This window comes from Salvia hispanica, chromosome 2, assembly GCF_023119035.1.
Source record: "Salvia hispanica cultivar TCC Black 2014 chromosome 2, UniMelb_Shisp_WGS_1.0, whole genome shotgun sequence".
Taxonomy (NCBI): Eukaryota; Viridiplantae; Streptophyta; class Magnoliopsida; order Lamiales; family Lamiaceae; genus Salvia; species Salvia hispanica.
Window position 1 is genome coordinate 29541436 of NC_062966.1, and position 17395 is coordinate 29558830.

The following is a 17395-nucleotide window of genomic DNA, read 5'->3' on the forward strand; positions in this document are numbered from 1 at the left end:
AGGGAGAGATTAGGGGGAGCGGGAGAAAGAGGGAGAAAGGAAGGGGAGACGGAGAAGAGAAGAGGGGAAGACGGAGGAGAGAAGAGGACCGCCGCCGGAGGCGATGGCGGACGGCAGCGCTGGAGGGCGACGGCAGCAGCAGGTAGTGAGCATGAGGAGCTTCTCTCTCATCGATTTGGGGTTAGGATTATTGAGGAAGGCTCGCCCAGTAAAAGCCCTCTGGTGATGAGCGTCGAGTTCAATTTAGTCGGGAATCAAAACCCTAGATTCTTCATCCACTTCAAGCCCGAGTTGGGTGATTTCTCGCTGAAGAAATCACACTCGTCGGCCTCTGTGAAGAATCTGGGCGAGAAATTGAACGCCGGCCGCGAGGATTTCGTGGATAGCAACTATTTTAACGGGAACGGATTCTTCCCGGCGGCAGAGTCGAAGAAGGCAGGGATGGTGGTGGACGGGCTACTAAAGGGTGCTGAACTGACCACAAGGACGTCGGTGCCACTGTGAGATTTCGCGATGGTGAATCACAATTAACATGCTAAAGTTAGGTCAAAATAGGGATTAAAATGGTTGACTGTTGAGTTATTAATGGATGACCAATTGTGATCCGATTTGAAATGTACAGAACCAAAAAATTCAAAAGATAAAGTTTAGGACTAAAATCGTAAAATGAACATATGTTCAGGACGAGTTTTGACCTTTACTCTATATACTTTCAATCAACATTATTGTTTGGTTTATCATAAGAATTCAAACGATTGAGGTATGCAAGTAAATCTGATGCTATATTGAGTGAAGTGAAATGATTTAACAAAATTGAACCTTGGTTGAATCAAAGTCCTTTCTTTTTTTGCAACCCTAATTTTCAGAGAATTCAAAAAATGGAAAAAATGCCTCATCTCGGAAGCCCCAAATAGAACAACACAAGAGAGCATGGACTTGAAACAGAATGAAACTCTACAGGTGGAAAGGCTGAGTTACACAAATGCTTAAAATATATTGCCACAATAAAAATCAATAAATTATGAATCGAAATAGGAAATAGACTCAACGGCCATTTGCTTTAATGTCAAATTTTGCAGAATCTCTATAACATGGAGCCTACCAGAGAAGGGACTTCCAGTAGCAAGACGAAAGTAATCAGAACGACAATTGATTACATGTTTTAACTAATCATAAGATCAAATATATGAGCATTACTGGTACTGGATTGCACTGTTTGGAAGTCAGCAAGTTACTACAGCTATCGAGTCCACTCTAAAATACCTCCCTCACTCTCTTCCTGATTTCACTAACCAAAATTCAGCGATGTGCACCGTACATCTGACTAGAATCATATTGTTGATATGCAGCCTGGGGTGACGCACTCTTTCCATAAGCAGCTGCTGCTGGAGGCACATTTCCATAGCCACCAGACTGATCGTACGTAGGCTGAGTTTGAGCATAACCAGACTGTCCAGTAGCAGTTGCGGGATAAGCTGCTGTGGCTGGGGCAGCAGCACCATAGGCCTGATCTGTCGGGCCTTGGTACCCGTAGGTTGTATTATTGGCAGCTGGTTGCTCGGTATAACCAGGTTGAGCTGTGGGGTACGAACCGTAACCTGTTGCTGCAGGTGCTGATTGAGAATATGCAGGTGGCTGTTGAGCTCCTGGCTGACCATACCCAGGCTGACCACCTTGAGGAGGATATGCAGAAGCAGATGCTGTGGCAGGTGGATGGCCATACCCATCAGTGGTACCCCCGTATGGAGGATAGCTTTGTTGCATAGGTGCATTTGACCCATAGTGGTAAGACTGCTGAGATGGCATGTTCTGACCGTATGGTTGAGTGGCTGAACCAGGACCTTGGTAAGGCACTTCTCCAGGTTGATTAGGCCTAGGTTGAGTATAGGGCTGAGAATGAGGTGCTTGTCCGTACATGGGTGGCTTACCGTACTGGTCCTGATTACCATAACCTGAGTGTGCACCACCTGGAGCATACGGTGTTGGCTGAGAGTTCATGTGGCCATAATGTTGTGCTGAAGCAGGATGATCATATTTAGCCTCATTATACCCATGTCCATAGTGCTGTGAAGGAGCTTGAGGGTAAGGGGCTGAATGAGTGTAATCTGGGCCATGCTGCTGCCCGTAATTGTAATTGCCCTGATAAATGAAGGGTCACCAAATAGGTCACAGTCCAGGAGGTACTGATACCAAATAGATATAAGACATCAGCCAAAAATATATAAATAGCACCAACCTGAGGAGGTCCATGCATAGATGCTGGAGGTCTTTGCTCCCAGCTTGGACCGAAGTTGCCTCTTGGAGCCTGTGGGGGAGCGTAGTTACCATATGATGGAGGATATTGTGAACTCTGAGAAGGATATTGTCCTCTTTGTGGGTAGTCGTAACCAGAGAAATGGGCATGATGAGAGCCCCTTGGTCCCCATTGTTGAGCAATAGGCCCACGTGGACGATATCCCTGCTGGTTGTATCCTCCGGAGAGAGGTGATGGTCTTACAGTCTAAGCATAGAAATTGAGTAAGAATAAATAAGTAGCATAAAAAATGATAGAATAACCCAGAAGATCACCCCAGAAAAACGTAATTGCAAGCTGCAATAGCTCATAATACATGTTTAAGCTAAACAGCGTCAGAGGCTTAAACAGTAACAAAAACAAGTGACATAATTAATCAATGAACGTAAAGTGCTCTGGATTCACAAGAGCTCAATCATAATAACAAAACAGAAAATAGCAAAGATGCAACAATTACATATGTGGTCATATACAAAAATCCAATCTAAACCTTTTCAGCAGTTTGTAACTTGGGAATCATTTATCTTCCATCGGTGTTTATGGTGTACAAAGTCCCCAAATATCTTATAACCTTATTTCTAAGTTCACTACAGAAATTGCTGAGCCTTGAAGAAGCCAACCATGTGATTCACAATTAACAAGAAGAAGAAAGCTTTTCCTTCAAGAGAACTAATTCTGACAATGGTTAAAATGTGTAGACAGGCACACTATTCAGTAATCACTAAAAACTTGTGTAGGAGCAAACCAGTCTTCACTTAGAATTCAGAAACAGGTCAGCTTTAAAAAAAGTAAAAAAGAAGTAAATAACTCTAGCTGGGGAACTCATTTATAATCATGTCACAGACTCACAGGAATTCTCAAACAATTTAAAGGACAATATCAAAAGAGATTTCATCTTGAGCTTAAAAAAACTGACAGATGAACACAAAGCAGAATGATAAGTCTAAACATTTAGCCTAGTTACCAATAACCCATTAAGCACATATAAAAATGACAGATTTCATGTTCTCTAATACACCAAGTGGAATTGATTTCATTGTATAGATCCAAACTACTTCACAAAGACAATTTCACTATGTGAGTGAGGCATTGTTTTCCAATAAGTCCAAAAAATATGATATAAGGCATGCCATATAGCCTCACTAGTAGTATTATTATCAGCCTCTTAAGTCTCAAAGCAATCTTACCAACTATAAACATCCTGCAATGTCGAGGTTTAATGCTTGGTACCTCTCTTCTGGTGACGCAAGAGAATAGTGGTTGTTATTGGTACACCAAGAAGGCAATGCGAACTGGAAGTGAAAAGAAAAGCCAAATCTGCATTTTTTAAGTCATCCAATTCGAAAAATTGGCACCTTCAAGACAGATAAATCATGGCAACGGAAATCTTATTCTGAATTGCATCAGTTTAAGATGCAAAACCCTCTCAATTACACTCTAAGTGGGTCCAATGAAACCATCTACAGGTTGCTTTGATGCCCAATTTATTTATCAATGGCATGACATCAAAGTTTATTTAGATCAAACAAACATAGCAAATTCTACAAAGCATATGTTAAGACTGAAACATGTGGGCATCATGTATAACCCACAACCAATTATAGTTTTACTAAATTATCACCCATAAAGTAAGTCAATCTGTAATAGAAAGCAAATACTATAATATTCTCTGAAGAACTATATTAAAGGAAATAGGAAGCAGCCAGGAATGTCCAGTTATCTATCACACTACATTCTACTACGAAGGCCTTAACATTGGATTATAAAAACACTAGGTAGTACACACAGCCAAAAGTATTATTGATGAAAGATTCAACAATAAAATAAAGATAATCCATGCCGAAGAGATTTACTATGCAGACATACTAATGTTCGATATTGTACCAAGACAACATAGTTGCATAGAAAGTTACATAAATATGTGAAAGAAATATACATAAAATAGGTCATTATGCCACCCAGTTCAGAACAAGCACAACATGCAAAAATGGCACTTAGTAATTCCACATGCTTATTCAGGGATAACAGTTCCTGCCGGGCATTAAGTGGAGAGAAATCAACATGCACCAGTCTAAATGAAAGCTCATAAAAGAAGAAGAAACATCTACACAAACCTGATTCATAACTTCTTTAATCATTTCTCTTGCAGTCTCAATCTGCTTCTTGTTACCAGTCACACGGACCATCTTCTCACTAGATTGGTCTTCAGCACCATTTGGTTGAATTAGCTGCAGACAAAAATAGACTTAAACTTTTGGCTACAACAAGTGAACCAAAACTATCGAAAGTTATACAATACTCCCTCCGTCCCACTCTAAGTGGAGCATTTCTGTTCCGGCACGGGATTTTAGTGTTGTTTTGTGAGTTAAGTGGAGAGAATAAAGTAAGAGAGAGGGAAAAAGTAGAGAGAGTGATGTTTCTAATTTTAGAAATGTGTCATTTAGAGTGAGACATCCCAAAAAGGAAAATGATTCACTTAGAGTGGGACATCCCAAAAAGGAAAATGATTCACTTAGAGTGGGACAAAGGGAGTAACTATTACCTGAATGCGAGCTCCAGATCTTGTTTGCAAGTTTCTGATTGTTTCTCCACCCTTCCCAATGATTAAACCGACCTAAAGTAGCAGTACATAGATTAGTAACTCATTTCCACAAGTATAGTACATAGATATAAAACATATGCACACACATAAGTAGTGTGCATGTAGAAAAAGAGATAGCAGATAAGAGATCAAGAACAAACCTTTTCAATTGGGACTTGAATTTCAAGTTGCTCGCCACCACTGGCAGCCTGAACTGTGCTGAATCCTCGAGCAACAAGTGAGGGAGACCCTCCAGCATCAGCCTAACAGCACAGAATCAGTTCCAAATTCATGTCTTAGAGCCCAGGAATACAAGAAATAATTTCAAGAAAATCAAACAGTAAATACAACAAAACCCAACCTCTGCAATCACGTCCTTTATCAACCTTTCTGCCCGGTTTATACTTTCCAAGGTTCCAACTAGTTCCAAAGGCCTAGATACAGCTCGTGGATCGGCATCAGCATCCCTCACAATCTGAATTTTCGCACCAGAATTATCCTGCAGGGAACGGATTGTATCTCCTGCCTTACCTATAAGAACTCCAACCTGAAAAACAAAGATAAGCAAGCACGTTTTAGAGGCCTCTAAAATATATTAATTGCAGCTATACAGAACTCAACTATTTTTTTGACAAATTTCAGAATCGTCTTCAACATTTTGCAGACATACCGGGGTAAAAAAAACATTTGATACACACTGGGAGATAGACAGAATGCGCTAGTAAATCAGATAGAGGTGCAACTGTGCAAGACGTTCAAATTAGCTCTCATGGTTTAAATACTTATTGAGATAGATTTCTTTTATCAAAGAAGGTCAAACACTCAAACCGTAAAACAGAAACACTCATCAACACCCTGAACAAGTATCCACGACAATGTAAAAACACAGAGAGCAGGCTATGGCTTAGAAACTGATGGGACAATGCAAGACACAGAGTATAAATAGTAAACTGCACCGTTTATTTACCTTGTCATTAGGAACCTCCATTTTGCGCGACAGTATTGTATCTGAACCTGGCTGCCTGTCAGCAGACTCAACTGGAACATCCCCTTCTCTCGGAAGACTGGATGGCTCTTCTTCAGATTCTGCATTTGGTTGTTCAGCTTCTCCAACACTTCCAACATCAGTTTTCTCATTGTCATTAGGAGCTGTTTCTTCAGTGGCTGTCTCAATTGGCTCTTCAACAAGTTCTTGGGCCTCAATAGACTGGACGTTAATATCCTCAATTTCAGGCAGCTCAGACTCTTCTTTAGGTTCGTCTTCTTTCTCCTCTTTAGGTTCCTCCTCAGGATCCTCTTCCTCTTCAGGTTCATCTTCCATGTGTCCATTTTGTGGAACTGCTAAGAAGTTATACGAATACAGTCAGAAAAGTCTCCATTTCAACTTTTTTTGAAAGATAGAAGCTCAGCATCCCCTATATCAAACATAGTAGCACCTATTGTAAACAGATTGTAGTCATATAGTTTCAAAAGTAAAAACTTCACTGTAATATTTTTAGAAAAAAAATATAAATGAATTAGGAAATGTAACATTAGACTGTGTATCAAAAGCATACGCGCGCACACACACATACTAACACCTCGCAAGCCTACATAGCTGAAAAATGAAGAAAACAGCAGAATCTCACAACAGAGAAACCAATCAGCAAAAACCACCACCTGATTCATCAGCTTCGGCAACATTATCCCCATTGCTCTCCAAACGGGGCCGTTTAGTCTCAGATTCATCCACACCGCCATTCCCCTCCTCCTGCGACCCGTTCTTCACCGCGTCGCTGTTCTCAGACTCCGTAACAACCTCAGGAGCGTCAAAATCTTCGAGCTTCCTCTTGTGGCCATCTCCGGCGGATGCTACGGGGCTAGCTTCTGACGGCGTGATCACACTCTCATCCGCCATAGATGGATTTTGCTTCTCTCCACAGATCAGATAACCAGTTCCGATTAGGGTTTCCACTTGTTCGCTGCCAAATTGCTACGCGGGTGAATCGGGGATTAATAATTTTTTTTAATTTTTATTATCTCCACGCATTTCACTTTTATATTTTCTTGATACGGGTATTTGGGCTTAGGCCATCACTTGATTCACATGGGCCGGATTTTTATGCATACATATAATCAATAGTCGAGTTTGAAAGCTTTCCAATTCAAATTTCGGACAAATATTCAATTTTTTTAGATAATATAAATCCAAACTGATTCAAAATGTGAAATTTCAATTGATCAACAATATTTATGAAATGAAATTTGATAGGTCGTTGATCATTCATAAGTCGAATAAAAAAATACAGTAAATACTACCCCACATCACGTGAAGAACTATGGAATACTACTACTTTAATTTTTTTTTGGATTGGGGGACCTTTCTTTTTCCTAGTGTTTATATCACGAGATTCAGCCTCCAAAATTGTCATCCATCACCTATGTTACTTATCTCTATTTCAAATTCCCATATCTTCGAATGAATCTTCCCTGTGTTAGTAATAAATGTATATGTATACTATAAGGTTAACTAAATGAAGAATTATTTTCAGTCATTCAATCACGAAGATATATTGTGAATGTATGCAACACCTATGTTGAATCCTGGAACAAATAATTCCATTCTTTAAGTGTGGTTTGATATATATAGTACGTTTATTACATTGTTAGAGAAAATAAGAACAATTAAAAAACTATTACGTTTTTACATAGTTCATATAATAATCTCATTACTAGCTAGTTTGGAACCTTGGTTTATGGCATTATGCGTCTCTCACTCTATACACGTCATACGATTTCTCAGTCACATATTTATGGTCAAGTTATAAAATATGTTCATGTCACGTAACGTCAATCAATCACGATATTATGTGATTGTAAGAGACATGTCTATTCTACAATAGAAAGTATTGCATGTGAAAAAGATTACGATTCTCGTACCCTAATTTGTCATAGGTTTGTACGTTGTAATAATATATCACCCCATTTTTGTTGCTGCATGGAACATGTAAAATCAAAATATGACCTATCAATTATTGTATGTGAAAACATTAATGATGGAGTAAAATGCGGGGGTCAATAAATTATAAATCTATGCCACTTTTTATTTTCAATACAAGTCTAAAATATACTCACTCTCCGTCCCACTCTAAGTGAACTATTTTTCTTTTATGGATGTCTCACTCTAAATGACACATTTTTGTAAATAGAAACATCACTCTATCTACTTTTTCCTCTCTCTTACTGTGTTCTCTTCATTTAACTCACAAAACAACACTCCATAAAATTCCGTGCCGAAATAGAAATGCTCCACTTAAAGTGGGACAAAAGGAGTAATTAACATGAAGAATAGATTTGTGATATCATGAAATTGTTTTGGTAAGAATAAACAAAATTAATTATATTAATTAAAAAAGTCACGTATTACAACTTTACTTATTTTATTTTAATAATTTAGCAAGTGAGCAAATGTAATTTTTTATATATAAATTTCATACTATACAGTAAAATAAACGTATGGAATATTAATTTTTTAAAACAATAATGATATTGATTTATATTAACATATTTTCCAAAATTCACAATTTATACATACATCACAAAAAGAAAAATTACACGATTTCATCTAACTAATGTGAAGCCAAAGTCCAACAAGAACTGTCGATTTGATAAAACAAAGAAAAAATTATGAACATTACAAACTCCATAGTAGAAATTAAGGGGAAAAAAAACGAAATTTCGAAATCACTTTACAAAGCTGTATAAATCAAGCCATCACAGCAAACTTACTACATGTCTTTGACATGAAAGAGATTAGGGTTCTTGACAACGATGTCGTACATATAAACGGTGCTGAACTTGTTGAAGTCTTTGGGGAGAGAAATGAGGTCAATGGAGGAGTGTTTGTGGAACTGGTAGAGGTCGGGGTCGCCACCGTAGTACCTCTCCCACCCCAAATTCCGAAGAATTTGGTCAAGAGATTTGTACGAGGACACCACTTGCCCAGACGGTAGGTGCACCAACACCTTCTGCTTGGAGGCACCGCGCTTACCCTCAACATAGTCGGACCCGGGATTCTCCACGAGCTGCATCACCCCGTTGTTCTTGAAAACCCAGACGCCAGCCATGTCTCAACTTAGATGGTTGGAAATAAAAATTATGGTGTTTGGAGAAGTTGAAGTAAATTGTGATGTTTTGAAGTGAAGGGTTGGAAGGGTATTTATATATGCGATGAAGAAGAGGGGGTGGGTTAATTTTGATGGTGGAATGAAAAAGATGTGTAATGTTGATAGGTTTTGGGTAATATAGATATTGTGGGATCCATTACATTTTTATGTATAGATGTTTCTTCTATTCTTATTTTTTAGGAGAATCTATGGTTCGATTGTAGGCTTTTTCATTTTACTTTCTCTTTATAAGTTCATATTGGAGAATCTAAGGAGTGGGGGTACAATATTCGCACGCATTATGTTTGGAAAATATGTGTATTAATTATTATACATATATATATCTATTGGGGTGACCACTTACATCACATGTCCCACACGTGAAGGGGGGTTAAGAGAGGAATTTTTGTGATTGTTACTTTTTGATCAAAGTGAAATAAGACAAGTCATGTGTGAACTCAATTTTTGTTGTGGACATACATCACTACCATAGATAATGTATATTAAAAAATTTACTTTTTACATTAATCTCATGAGCTTCGGCACTTTAGGATGTTATTATTTTTGATTTTTTGATATTCAACATACTTGGCGAGTAACAACGAATGTACTGATCCACTAAAACGTGTTTGAAGACACTACCAACTAGGGGTGTCGAAACGGGTAGCGGGTAACGGGTATTCCCGAACCCGACCCGATACCCGTCGGGTAACGGGTACCCGATACCCGATGGAGTCGGGTAACGGGGCGGGATCGGGTATGACTATTTTGGATTTTGATACCCGCTCGGGTAACCCGTTAGTCCCGACATACCCGATATGTATATTAATATTTTATAATTTTTATTTTTAATTTTAATATTTGGTGACTTTTGGTTATAATTATTTACTACTTTTGATGAAAGTGAGACATTGTTGGTTACTTTGTTAATTTTTCATATTTAGTTGTTTGAATGGTGATTTGAATTTAGGAGTTTGGATTTTTTGGCATTCTAATTGAATTTGAATTTACATATTTACAGGTGGTAATTTGTAATATGAAAATTTGAAGCAGATATTTCAATTTCTTTAAAAAAAATATAAGTTTTTAATTCCTTATTTACAGTATGTAAACAATATAGAAGGGGAAATTAAGCATTTTAACTTAAAATTTTGGAAACACACGAAGGCAAATATTACAATTACATTGCATGCTTCATCTCAATTCTCAGCAAAATTAATTAATAAAGTTAAAGGGTTAAAGTGAGAATCTACTACATTCAACAAGTAGTATTTTGTAAAATATTATAAACTATACAAATAAATTAAAAAAAAAAAGAAGATTTGGAAGAAAAAAAAAATTGGCTTCGGGTCGGGTACCCGCGGTGTCGGGTGCGGGATACCCGACTCGGGTATCGGGTAATACCCGACTCACTGCGGGACGGGTATCGGGACAAAGTTTTCGGCCAAAGTCGGGTGCGGGTACCCGACTCGTCGGGTGCGGGTACCCGCGGGTACCCGTTTCGACACCCCTACTACCAACGTATAATCTATACTTTCTGATCATATATACTCCCTATGTTCCATGTTAATCTTCTGTACATTACTCTCTCTTTTACTTTACTATTTTTGCATTTAAACTATTTATTACTACTATTAATTTTCCAAAACGAGTGCAGAAAATGAAAAACATCTATTAAGACGGAACGAAGGGAGTAGTTAGCAACACACAAACATGTGTGATATGTTTATCCCAAATACATTACAAATCGTGTGCCTCCCACACTTGTACTCGTTAGAGAGTTCTTCATCCTAACTTGATCTATACCTTTCATAATAAATAGATATGAACATCATGCGTTGTCCCATAGTAAAAATCAGTCGAGTTTATTAGAAGTGTCGATAACTTACCAGTCATAGAATAAAGACAAATTTGGCCTACTAGCTAGCATATGACATGGATATACAAGATGTGAACACAAAAAAGATCTTAAAATTAAATTGATGCCATCAATATAAAAGAATTAATGTTCATCCGATATGTTTTACAAGAGGACCACAAACCAGCTTTCAAATCTATCACGTTGGTGCTTAAGTTATCTATGTTGTGGGAAAATTAAATACAGGCCTATGGCTCACATGTCATCACATGGAGATGTGTGGTTTTAATGGTCCTTCCCTCATCCATATATATGCATTGTTTGAACAACAACCAACTTTTATTACTAACAATGTCTCTTTAATTCCCATCAATCAATCATAGAATAAGTCAATTAAGGGCATTTCGTTCGAAAGATTATATTTAATGATGGAATATACATTATTTTTAGATAATCATAATCGTATAATAATAAATCATAGTCACCCCCTTCAACTAAAATAATATCAACTTCAAATTAACGGAAAATAAAGAAATAAGAGACATTTAAGTAAATTAGTAGGTATGTGCTCATGTTGGAATCGTGACCAGTCAAAGGGTTTTGACCGGGTCGTACATGTGAAGGAACATTTAATTTGTGAAATTAAATGATATAAGACCGATCTACATTCGGAGAACATGATTGTGGTACATTCATTTTCTCTAAACTGATTCCCGGTGAGTAAAAAATAATGGATTAAAGTTAATCATAAAAATAGAGCTATAAGAAAAATCAATGGATTAATTATAGAATAAAGGCCAAAATTGGTTCTGAACATATGACCATTTTACGTTTTTGGTCCTAAACATTATCTTTTGGATTTTGTGGTCCTGAACATATGGAAATTTGATCATTTTGGTCCTCCGTCAACATTTCCATTAAAAACTAACGGTCAACAGATTTAATATCGATTTTGACCAAATTAAACTTTTAATTCTGATTTTTTAATCCTTAATTAATTCTCTAATTATTTTTACACTTCAATCTCATCTTCTTCCTTTCTCTCATTTTTCATCTTCTTCCTCTCAAACTCTAAAGGAGAGAAGATAATAACATGGCCGATAAAAGTGATCAAAATTAAATACTAATATTAAAAGCAATTAATGGTGTGGTAAAGAACAAAGATTTTGAGGGGAAGGGAGTCTTCGACTTGGATTTTGTGGTAAAGAACAAAGATTTCATCACTGATTTCGTCAAAAAAGGTAGCTTCCTCATGGAGCCTACATCTGTGCTGGATTCTGCGAGAATTCGGAGCTCGCCTACTTCCTCTTCAACTCTGTCTTCATCTCTCAGCGGAGGTGGTGGAGCTTCTTCTACCGACACGGTCGGCGTGGCGGCTGTTTCGGACACTAAATGGCAGCAAGACTCCACCACTACCACCAGCTCCAATGCAACTGACTCCGACCTCCTCCCCGTTCCGCCGTCTCTAGAGATCCGAGGCAACCCGGAGAAATTCGCCATGGAGGACTGGGAGGGCGTGCTGTCGGAGTCTCCCAGCCAGGAACATGCATTCCTCCGCTATGTCACGGCTGATGTGGACGATCCTGCAATGGGGAATCTGACTAAGTTAGTCCAATTTGGCGGAGGCGCCGCCGCGGATTTCGATTTTAGCGGCGGCGGCGGCGGCTTTGGTGTGGTGGATCAAGGGTTCGGCGGGGAGCAATTTGGGGGAAGCAGCTTCACGCCCTCGCTCCCAATTTTCCCAAATACCAACAGATCCAGCGTTGAGAAGAATGGTTTGATTCCAATCCCATTTCTTCGAACCCTAATTTTAAATTTCCCCCAAATTTGATGAATTCATCTTCGGTTTCAAACAATCTCGGTGCAACAACGCTCCATCATCCGATTGCAGAAAGATGAGAGGAAGGAAGAAGATGAAATTGAAGTGTAAAAATAATTAGAAAATTAATTAGGGATTAAAAAATTAGAATTAAAAGTTTAATTTGGTCAAAATCGATATTAAACCTGTTGACCGTTAGTTTTTAACGGAAATGTTGACGGAGGACCAAAATGATCAAATTTCCATATGTTCAGGACCACAAAATCCAAAAGATAATGTTTAGGACAAAAAACGTAAAATGACCATATTCAGGACCAATTTTGACATTTACTCTTAATTATATCACATTGGTGGTGAGAGCCTCATGAAACATGTACTCTCTCTCTCTCAGTTCCTAACAATTTGTCACTATTTGATCTAGCACGAGTTTTATAAAATATAATAGAAAGTGGTTGAAAAAATTAGTGACACGTGAGTGCTATTTTTATATATTAATTTTATAATACAATGTGAGTGTGAATGAGTTAGTGGAGTTTGAGGACAACTACCAAAAATGGTAAAAGTGAAATGTGACAAATTTTTAGGGCCAAACAAAAATGGAAATAAGTGACAAATTTTCTGGGATGGAGGGAGTATTCAATACGCTAAATTATTAAGTATATGTAATAATTATAGTGGAGTAAGATGGATGGTAGAAACCAAACGTGCGCCGCCGCCCGCCCAACCGGGGCCGCGGACGCAAGCCACGTGGCCGTGTGCAGTGTGTCACGTGCGTCGTGTGCCTAGAGCTTGGATCTTGGCTATTGGTCGTTGGATTGGTAAAAGTGATGAAGCCAACCTATAAATCTTTCTTGGTAAACTTCAATTGCTTTTTGTATAGGAATCTGATGCTGTTAAAGCTTGCCAGTATTTTATGTAATAGGCATCAAGTATATATTGTAGTACTAAAAAATTATAGCTAAAGACGAAAGAGGCATTCTTTTTTGGTAGGGGATTCAGAGGAAAACTTCCACTACTTAGAGATATTAATGAAATAAATCATAAGATTATGCAATATGCATGAAGTTATTGGTAATAAAATAGTACCGCCAAAATTGTGATCAATTCCCTTTAATTTCTCATTAGCTTTAGCCTAAAGAAGCATTTTTTTTCGTAGGCATTCAAATGGAAACTTCCCTCCTACTTAGAGATAGATATAGAGATAGGGATGAAATAAAATGAGATTGCTATAAAATAATTCAGATAAATAAACTCTATTCTTTAGCAATAGTTTGCAATCCAATCAATATATATCTAGGTCTTCTTTTTACTGTGCGAATGTTGGAGTGATTTGTAAAAATGTTTGACTTTTGAAATCGCAAGATGCAAAAAAAGCCCAATGTTTCAAAAAATAATTAAAATATGACATGTGTTCAAGTTTATGGCACTCGAAATGATGAGTTGGAACGTTAGAATTCTAACACGTTTCATATTTTTAAATTTTTTAAAAAATGTAGTTGTTTACAAAATAGTTCTTCTTTCAGCGATCGAAATAAATTTACCGAAGCATTACATTATGGTATTTTTGCATATTTTAGGGTACAAAATGTCAATATATACTTAGAACTCACGTTTCTCGAACTCACGTTTCTCGGACAAGCAGGTTGTTTTCCACCTCTCACATAGATGATCAGCGGCGAAGCCAGGATTTTAATCTTGGGGCCCAAATTATTGTGAAAATTTATTGAATTATTTCAGTGTCAACGACATAGAAACAACTCGAACATGAGTAATAAAGAGTTGTGCGCAGGAGATAGATAATGATATAGAAATTAAAGAATGAGTAATAGAAATTAGAGATACAGAGACAATGTCGACATCAAAATAATCACTCCCTCCGTCCTACACTAAGTGACACATTTTTTCTTTTTGAGATGCCCCACTTTAAGTGACACATTTCTAAATATAGAACTCTCTACTTCTTACTCTCTCTTACTTTTATTCTCTCTACTTTACTCAAAAAAAAACAACACTACATAGAATCTCACGCTGAATTAGAAATGTTCCACTTAAAGTGGGATGGAGGGAGTATAAAATAGTTTTTTTTTATATAATAAAGAGCATAGTATATAAATTGATTTTGCTAATATTATATACTGGAGTAGTATTTATTTATGTGATTAAAGAACTATTTTTTATTTTAGTTTGTTAATAATAAAGAGCATATTGTTAATAATATTATATGCCGTACTCTATTTTACATAATTATGATTATATAAAATAAACAAAATTACCCAATGTTTAAATCGAATTAATCATTAATGAAGCCAAGAGAGGATACAAGCACACATAGAAAACAATCCAATTAAAAATCAGGAGTACTTGAACCTTGGATCTATAGGTTCCAAGTACGAAATCCAAACCAACTGTTGCATATATGTATTATATATAGGGAAAGGGGGGCACCGTAGCTCCGCCGGTGTATGATAATGGTGATTTTTTTCTGGTGGTAGTGAAATTTTAACACATCTTGAGTCACTCATTAGGGTACTCTTTTTCCTATTGGAATTTCTTTTTCATGGGGTTTTCTTCAATTTTTTACAAGAGGTTTTAACGAGGCCTGCCCACACTAGGTTACGGTGGGTGTCTGAGGACGGTGCTCTCTTAAATGCATCGATTTTGTTGTTCTTATGTATCTTCCATGGGCTTGCACATATTATTTTGGTATGCTTAGTCTCCTTGTAATATCGTATATGGGATTTTTTTTTGTTTTTGCATGGAGCATGCTTAAATATATAACAATTATTGTACGTGGAAACATTAATTATAGAGTAAAATGTGGGGGTCAATATTTATGACACTTTGTCTATCAATAAAATATAAAATTAAATAATAAATTAATATTGTGTGTGTTTTTTTTAATAATGTTATTTTAATAGTAGTATATGATTTTCAAATTCATAACACATCAGAAACATAATACGATTCCATCTAACTAAACTAACCGGAAGTCGAAATAAAATTAAATAATAAATTAATAGTATTGTGTTTTTTTTTAAATAATGTTATTTTAATAGTAGTATATGATTTTCAAATTCATAACGCATAAGAAACATAATACGATTCCATCTAACTAAACTAACCGGAAGTCGAAATCCAACAAGTGGTGTCGATTTGATGAAACAATTACAAATTATGATCATTACAAACTTCTATCTATCCTAGAAATCACACTTCAAGATCAAATAATTGTTCTTTACAAAGATACATAATTCTACCCATCACACCAAACCACGAAACCCACAAAAAAAAAAGAAAAAATACACATTTTTCTGAGAGAATCTGAAAGCCTAGGAAGAATGGAAGCTACATGTCCTTGACATGAAAGAGATTAGGGTTCTTGACAACGATGTCGTACATGTAAACAGAGCTGAACTTGTTGAAATCTTTGGGGAGAGAGATGAGGTCGATGGAGGAGTGTTTGTGGAACTGATAGAGGTCGGGGTCACCACCGTAGTACCTCTCCCACCCCAAATTTCGAAGAATTTGGTCGAGGGATTTGTACGAGGACACCACCTGCCCAGTTGGAAGGTGCACCAGAACCTTCCGCTTGGAGCCACACTTACTCTCAGCACAGTCGGCCCCAGGGTTCTCTACGAGCTGCATAACCCCGTTGTTCTTGAAAACCCAGACGCCAGCCATGTCTCAACTTATATGGTTGGAAATAAAAATTATGGTGTTTGGAGAAGTTGAAGTAAATTGTGATGTTTTGAAGTGGAGGGTTGGAAGAGTATTTATATGTGTGATGAGGGAGAGGGATCGAAAGAGAGATAATTTGGATATTGGAATGAAAAGGATGTGTAATGTTGATAGGGTTTTGTGTAATAAAACCTAGATAGATATCGTGGGACCCATTACATTTTTATGTTTGGTACACGAACAATATGGATGTTTCTTACATTCTTTTTTATAGGAGAATCTATTGCTTGATTGTGGGCTTTTTCAATTTCTTTCTCTTCAAAAGTTCGTATATATTGGAGAATCTGTATATATTGGAGAATCTAGGGAGTGGGAGAACAATATTCTCATGCACTATTATTATTATAGCTAGACCAAATGCAATAAATGTTTGGAAAATATATGTGTGTAGATTGTTGTGACCACTTACATCACATGCCCCACACGTGAAGGGGGGTTAGGAGAGGAATTTTGTGATTGTTACTCTTTGATCAAAGTGAATAAGGCTTGTCATTGTGAACTTTTCTATGTGGATATATATTGGTGGTGATTATTTGTGCATTGATTTTTATACCTCAAGTTTCAAGAACTCTTTTTTTTTTTCATGTTGACATGCATCACCTCAATAGATTATATGTATTTTATTTTACTTTTCATATTAATACCATAAGCTTCAATACAGGGGCGATTTTATATTTTATGATATTAATAACTTGGCGAGCAACAAAAATGTATTGGTTACACTAGCTATGATTAATCTACACTTCCTCATATGTAGATAACAACACACACATATGCGATATGTTTATCCCAAAAATTCATTATGAATTGTGTGCCTTCCATAATAGATCGATATGAACATATATCATGAGTTGTCCCGTAATAAAACCTGTTGAGTTTATCAGGATTGTCGAAAACTTATCAGCATGGAATAATAACAAGATCAAAATCTATCCTACTAGCACATGACATGGACACAGAG

General features: G+C 37.0%; 3 protein-coding genes across 3 annotated transcripts; all 3 read right to left on the reverse strand.

Moving 5' to 3' along the window:
- Nucleotides 1–1032: 1032 nt before the first annotated feature.
- Nucleotides 1033–6866, reverse strand: LOC125205680 (far upstream element-binding protein 2-like). Its single transcript, XM_048104745.1, has 8 exons — nucleotides 6534–6866; nucleotides 5842–6215; nucleotides 5236–5421; nucleotides 5036–5137; nucleotides 4836–4907; nucleotides 4408–4521; nucleotides 2237–2500; nucleotides 1033–2139 (listed from the first exon to the last, which is right to left on the reverse strand). Exons 1-8 carry the CDS (start codon nucleotides 6769–6771, stop codon nucleotides 1300–1302), a joined length of 2190 nt encoding a protein of 729 aa, XP_047960702.1. The 5' UTR covers nucleotides 6772–6866; the 3' UTR covers nucleotides 1033–1299.
- Nucleotides 6867–8499: 1633 nt separating this feature from the next.
- On the reverse strand, nucleotides 8500–9028 carry LOC125205546 (flowering-promoting factor 1-like). Its single transcript, XM_048104565.1, has one exon. The coding sequence runs from the start codon at nucleotides 8978–8980 to the stop codon at nucleotides 8642–8644; it is 339 nt and encodes a 112-aa protein (XP_047960522.1). The 5' UTR covers nucleotides 8981–9028; the 3' UTR covers nucleotides 8500–8641.
- A 6777-nt stretch (nucleotides 9029–15805) lies between these two features.
- On the reverse strand, nucleotides 15806–16411 carry LOC125205547 (flowering-promoting factor 1-like). Its single transcript, XM_048104566.1, has one exon. The coding sequence runs from the start codon at nucleotides 16375–16377 to the stop codon at nucleotides 16042–16044; it is 336 nt and encodes a 111-aa protein (XP_047960523.1). The 5' UTR covers nucleotides 16378–16411; the 3' UTR covers nucleotides 15806–16041.
- Between the last annotated feature and the right edge of the window lie 984 nt (nucleotides 16412–17395).